This window comes from Schistocerca americana, chromosome 11, assembly GCF_021461395.2.
Source record: "Schistocerca americana isolate TAMUIC-IGC-003095 chromosome 11, iqSchAmer2.1, whole genome shotgun sequence".
NCBI lineage: Eukaryota > Metazoa > Arthropoda > Insecta > Orthoptera > Acrididae > Schistocerca > Schistocerca americana.
This window is the reverse complement of record NC_060129.1, coordinates 147,983,617-147,990,673: the sequence shown is the minus strand read 5'-3', so window position 1 is coordinate 147,990,673 and position 7,057 is coordinate 147,983,617. Positions and strand designations below refer to the sequence as shown.

Here is a 7,057-nt window from a genome sequence, read left to right as displayed (position 1 = left end):
GCCAGCTGCACCACAAATTACTGAAGAAGTTACTGCTACCCCAGCGTAGAACACTGGATGCAATGCGAACGAGCTGTGTCACGACAGGTAAACATTCCTGGGTCCACCATTCAAAAACTGCTGTGAACAATTGTTTTTTGTTTGTTTATTTGCAACATGCCCCATTACAGCTTTTTGTAATACTACATGTATTTTGTGTGTGTGTGCGTCGTAGCGTATGAGTACATGTTGGATGACGATGAAGATGATGACAAGAGAAGGGACGGGGTAAAACCTGGTGCCAGCACAGAGCCTATTCCCCACAAACAACTCTAAGGGGACACCAAGCTTAACATCCCCATCCAACTGACACATCACCATCAACAGTGTCACATGCCCTCACTTCACGAAACAGTGCCGGAGAGGTATGGCTTTAAGCTAGGACATTGGCAAAAGTCTGGTGATCAGGAACACAACCACCTCTCCTCCCCTTGCTGACCAAATACTGGCAGTGAAAATTCTTACCGTCATCAGGATTCGAACCGGCTAACCCCCAGGTTGAGAGCTACCACACAAGTGTGCGTGTGAACAACTGGCAAATGGTATCTCTAGAGCGGTTTCAGGCCGTCACGGATGCAGATGGTCGTCACACTGAGCAACGTCTGTAACCTGGAATGTAAAACTGGTACCCAACTAACGAATGTTACCCCTCTCGTAAGGAAATTAAAATGTGTTCCTTTCAATAGTTCATTTGTTATTTATCTTCTACATGTCCTTAAAAAAGTTTCCTCTACATTTCACTGCAATACAGTCACTCTTCTTCATGGAGCCCTATCAAGTAGAAAAAGTTTAGTTAGTGCAGAATTCAGTGTGTGTATGTAGATATGTCAATGATCTGATGACGCAGCTAGGTGTACAACGTAATCCACAGGAGTGATGACTATTTACTGACTCCAGTAAAACCAGCTTGAAAGCAGAACTAGTGCATAATGGCAATGCATTTCCATTGTTACCTTTCGCTTATGCACTAGACATGAAAGAAACTTATGAAACCATGGCTTTGTTGATAGAGGCAATCAAATATAAGGATCATGAATGGCAGCTTTCTTGTGATTTAAAAGTTGTTGCACTCCTTACAGGTTTACAGGCTGGATTCACGAAATACTGCTGCTTTTCGTGTCTTGGGGACAACCGTGACACCAAGAACCACTATACAGTCAAGGAATGGTCCGTAAGGAAGTTATATGTTCCTGGAAACGTAAATGTGAACAATACTCCATTGGTTGAGCCCAATAAAATCATTTTGCCTCCCCTTCATATCAAGTTGGGCCTTATCAAGAACTTTGTAAAAGCTGTGGATAAAGAAGGTGAGGCCTTCAATCACTTAAAAGAAAAGTTTCTCAAATTAAGTGAGGCAAAGCTAAAAGAGGTATATTTGTTGGACCACAAATAAGAAAATTGCTGAAAGATCCAACCTTTGATACCAAACTCACAGATATCCCATTAACTGCTTGGTCTTCTTTTAAAGCAATTGTGAAGGGCTTTTTGGGTAACAGAAAAGACAAAAACTATGTTACCATTGTGAATGATCTGTTGGACAACTACAAGAACATGGGGTGTAGAATATCACTCAAAATTCACTTTTTACATTCTCACCTTGATTTCTTCCTGGAAAATTTGGGAGCCATAAGCAATGAGCATGGTGAACGCTTTCACCAAGACATTCTTACCATGTAACACCATTACCGAGGCCATTGGAACCCTTCGATGATGGGTGACTACTGCTGGGGTCTTGTTAGGGAGGGTGATGAAACAGAAAACTAAAGAAGAGCTCTGTCATTGCATTTTTCAAAAAACAAAGGCGATTAAAGGTGAAAATATCTTCTGAACTAATCTGGACCTTTATTGGCATCATGCCCATATACACACACAAAATAGTATTGATTTCAAACATTCTGAATGTGTATTTTTTGTTTGAATTAATTGTGTCAATTTTTGCTATTACCACTATTCTGCTGTGTATCTAGGAAATGTGTCGTCATACAGAAAAACTGATTTTACCAATGTATTCAGCACCCCAAAATTAGGTAAATCCACTCATTTACAAACCAGATGCAGAAAAAAAGTTTAAATTTGTTAACTAGTGTAATTGAATTCAAATCAACCTATGGCAGAACGAAATGAACTATTGTTTATTTTCACACAGCACGTGAAGTAATAAAACTAAAAGCGAACAGCGTATAGGCACAAAAGGTCAGGTGAGTTCCAACACATTTTATTGCTCTTATAATACAGTCACAGAGCAGCATACAAACACAGATCACACTTTCAGCTTGATGCTCTTGGTCACACCTATCTTGATTCCCGAGACTTCTCCGCCGTATTTCTTCACTTCCTTCCTCGGCTCGCGAACCTGAAATTGAGACATATTATGCACCGTAAATCACTACACAGTTGAAAGTAATGACAGTCAAAGGACGTGACTGACTGGCACTACTTGGGAAGGGAGTGAGGCAGGGTTGTGGCCTATCTATGAAATTATTCAATCTGTATAATGGGCAAGCCAGCCAGTGGGGAGAAATCTGACAAATGAATTAAAAGTTCAGGGTGAAGAAATAAAAACTTTGAGGTTTTCTGACAACACTGCAATTCCTTCACAGATGGCCAAGGGCATGGAAAAGCAACTGAATGAAATGGGTACAATGTTGAGAAGAGGTTACAACGTGAACACCAGTAACAGTAAAACATGGGTAATGGAGTCTATTCAAATCAAGTCATGTGAATCTGGACTACAGAATGAGAAACTAAATAAAAGTGGTAGAATAGTTTTGCTATCTGGGCAGCAAAATAAATTATGGATCCCCAAGTTAAGTGTGGACAGGTTGATTCAACAGCCCCTACCACTGTCGTTTTCTGCAATGCACAATGTTACAGCTGGCCTCCAAAAATCATGTGTTGTGATTTTCATATTTTCTCACTCACTACACACATTCTGTTAGTCCTACAGGAAGAAATCGACAGGACCTTTTTGGAGGAAATTTTATGTAGTTACATTTTGTACTGAAAGGCATTTCTTCTAGGGGCTTCAGTTCTCAAATTATTCAAGAAAAAATATGAAAGTGACTTTCAAATGCATCTCCACTGCTACACTCAGCTCCCATTTGTCAGGATTTCTAGTCGTCATTCATTGCGCTCTCTCCAACCACTGTACAAAAACTTGCAACTGCACAAATTATTTCCCACATTCGACTTACTTTGGTCTTCACCGACTGAAAGTATTATGCCACCGCTTTATCTTGAGAACTGACAAATTGTAAAATTAATGTTTATGTAAATTTTAGGTAACAATTTTGTGAATTTTAACAGCATAAAATAAACTATTACATCATTGTATTTGTCAGGTCTCCTGACTATGGAACTGCTGTGCTTGTCAGGGTTAAGTTTGGATCAAATTGTCAATGTAACTATTTTTACTGTAACATTTACACAGGTCATTTTTCTTTCATCACACTTCACAGGCACATTTAATTAATAATCTCAATGAAACAGATGACTATGCAGATGGCCTAATAGCCTGATTGACAGAGACCATAAAAAGTTGAATATCGGTAATAGTTTGTGTAGTCAAAAATTTTTTTACAATGGTAGGAGGGAAGAGTGTGAGGATGGAGGTGCATTTAAAGGTCACTTTTGTACATTTTGCTGAATACCTCAAAAACTGTATTACAGTACGAAATTTAACTAAATCAAATTTCCTGCAAAAAGTTCCCATTCATTTTTTCTGAAAGGCTAACAGTATGTGTGTAGCGAGTGAGACAAAATTAAAATCTCATGCACGGATTGCATAAAATGACGTCTGTAGGACCAGCTGAATCACCGTGTATAAATGTAAACTGGCAACAGAAAAGAGGGTTTGTTAACGTCTTATGTAAATTTAAGTCTTGGCAAGTCTTTTCTGAAGGTATTTGTCTGTTACGTATCCTTGTTCAGAACTGAAACATGAATGGTAAACGCTTCAAACAGAAGAGTGTAGAAGCTTTTGAAGTGAGATGCTACAGAAGAATCCCTTGGGCAGACTGAATAGCCACATCTACATCTACATCTACATCTACATCCATACCCTGCAAACCACCATGAAGTGTATGGCAGAGCGTATGTGCCTTGTACCAGTTATTAGTGTTTCTTCCCATTCCCATCAGGTATGGAGCGCAGGAAGAATGATTGCTTGAATGCCTCCGTGTGTGCTCTAATTATTGTAAGCTTGTTATGATACCGACGTGAGCAATAGGTGGGGGTTGTAGTGCATTCCTAGAATCATCATTTTAAGCTGGTTCTTGAAACTTTGTTAGTGGACTTTCTCAGGACAGGATAGAGTCTGCCAGTTTAGTATCTCCAGCATCGCTGACCACTCCCCCACAGGTCAAACAAACCTGTGACCATTCTTACTGCTCTTCTCTGCATACATTCAATATCCCCTGCCAGTCCTATTTGGATCGGGTCCTACACACTTGAGCAATATTCTAGAATGGGTCGCACAAGTGATTTGTAAGCAATCTTTTTTGTAGACTGATTGCACTTCCCTTGTGTTTAACCAATAAACTGAAACTACCACCTGCTTTACCCACAACTGAGACTGTGTGATCATTCCCATTACACATCCTTAGAAAGTGTTTTAAACAGATATTTGTATGAAACTTCCTGGCAGATTAAAACTGTGTGCCCGACCGAGACTCGAACTCGGAACCTTTGCCTTTCGCGGGCAAGTGCTCTACCATCTGAGCTACCAAAGCACGACTCACGTCCGGTACTCACAGCTTTACTCTCTGCCAGTATCTCGTCTCCTACCTTCCAAACTTTACAGAAGCTCTCCTGCGAACCTTGCAGAACTAGCACTCCTGAAAGAAAGGATATTGCGGAGACATGACTTAGTTTGGAAGGTAGGAAACTAGATACTGGCAGAAGTAAAGCTGTGAGTACCGGACGTGAGTAGTGCTTCGGTAGCTCAGATGGTAGAGCACTTGCCCGCGAAAGGCAAAGGTCCCGAGTTCGAGTCTTGGTCGGGCACACAGTTTTAATCTGCCAGGAAGTTTCATATCAGTGCACACTCTGCTGCAGAGTGAAATTCTCATTCAGGTATTTGTATGAGTTGGCTGATTCCAACTGTGACTCACTTATAGTAATGGAACTTTTTTTTGAAGTGCACAATTTTACATTTCTGGACATTTAAAGCAAGCTGTCAATCTTTGCAACACTTCGAAATCTTATCAAGATTTATGCAGCTTCTTGCAGACAGTACTTCACAATGGATAACTGCATCATCTGCGAAAAGCCTCCTGTTGCTATGAATATTGCCTGCAAGGTCATTAATGTACAACACGAATGGCAAGGGTCCCAACATACTTCACTGGGGCATACCTGAAGTTACTTCTACATCTGACGACGACACTCCATCCGAGATAACATGCTGCATCCTGCCTACCATGAAGTCCTCAATCCAATCACAAATATCACTCAATATCCCATACGATCTTACTTTTGGCAACAAGCATAGGGGTGGTACTGAGTCAAATGTTTTTTGGAAACTAAGAAATACTCCATCTACCTCGCTCCCTTGATCCAATATTTTCAGTATATCATGTGATAAAAGTACAAGTTGGGTTTCACACAATCGATGTTTTTGGAAAGCGTGCTGGTTGGCATGGAGGAACTCATTCTGTTCAAGTTACCTCATTATGTTTGAGCTCAAAATATGTTCTAAGATTCTAGAACAAATTGATGTCAAGGATACTGGACGGAAGTTTCGAGGATCACTTCTACTAGACTTTTTGTAGACGGGTTTCTTACAACTACTGGGAACAGTGTTCTGTCAAAGGAATACATGCCAGATCACAGTCAGAAGAGGGGCTAACTCAGCTGCAGCTAAAGAAGAGGTACTGACTGATAAGAAATCTGTGGCACAACCTAACTACAAGGAGGGATCGGCTTAGAGGACACATCTCGAGGCATTGTCAATTTGGTAATGCAGGTAAGTGTGTGTATGTGATGGGGTGGGCATAAAAATTGGAAGGGGTGCACAGGATAGGTTAGTGTGGAGAGTTGCATCAGACCAGTCTACAGACTGGAGACCACAACAAGAACGACAAGTTATACTTGACTAGTCCCACTAATGAAATAACTCAACCAATAGAACTACAGTGCAGGTAGTGTGACAGTACGTCACACAAATATTGACATTAGTATCGGTTGTAAACCGTAATTAAGTATTTTATGAATATAATTAGTGTAAAAGATATAGTTAATGTTCTTGAAACAACTGATATGTATCGATAATTAAAGAGTAGCATCTTTATTTAATGTCTATAAAAATAAAAAAGGATCAAAAGAGATGCGATTGTACGGCCAAGGAGGAAGGACGTATTTTGTGATACACACACTGTTTCGTTTTGCTATACGGAAGGCAGCCATTGAGCGGCTACACATATTTTATGTAAGTTATTCGTATTTATTGCTAAAATAAACTTGTTATTATTATTACAAAATGAATTTCTTTGTAATAGTTGTCACCTCAAATGCTCGCAGTGGCTAATTATTTTTAATAAGCATTTATTCAGTAATTTGCACTGCGAGAAGCTCATCTTCCAATGCATTACGTGCTGAAGTACTAATTTATTTTTCAGTGTTAACAGTAACTGTAGATGCGAGAGATTTCATTATTATAAGAACCTTTTTAAATTGCAACAGATAATTAATTTACGTCGAAGTTCATGTTTTTAAACTATACAGATTCCATGAGTTCGGTAAGTTTTATCTTGGCCACTCCACAGCAACAATCGAAATTCTCTCAAGCCTTGCTTTGCAATCAATAAATAGAGACTAACAAAATTACATTCAATTCAGTTAACGGCAACTATATTTTAGTCATCACGTTCAAAATCTAAAGTTGGTACATGAATGACTGAGGCCCTTCAAGAACTCGTTTCATAATTACTTATGCACGTAAGTAAAAGTGATAAGAAAAGACAATATCCTTGAGAGAAAGAATCGTGCTGATAAATTAAAAAATAAAAATATATAAAAT

General features: G+C 39.3%; 1 protein-coding gene across 1 annotated transcript in view; it reads right to left on the bottom strand.

The window, feature by feature from the left end:
* Positions 1–2,238: 2,238 nt before the first annotated feature.
* LOC124553874 (something about silencing protein 10) overlaps positions 2,239–7,057 on the bottom strand; it is a 184,529-nt gene continuing 179,710 nt past the window's right edge. Inside the window, exon 10 of the mRNA XM_047127877.1 lies at positions 2,239–2,392. Within this exon, the coding sequence (XP_046983833.1) occupies positions 2,300–2,392 (93 nt within the window). The 3' untranslated portion in view covers positions 2,239–2,299. The remainder of the gene's footprint in view (positions 2,393–7,057) is intronic.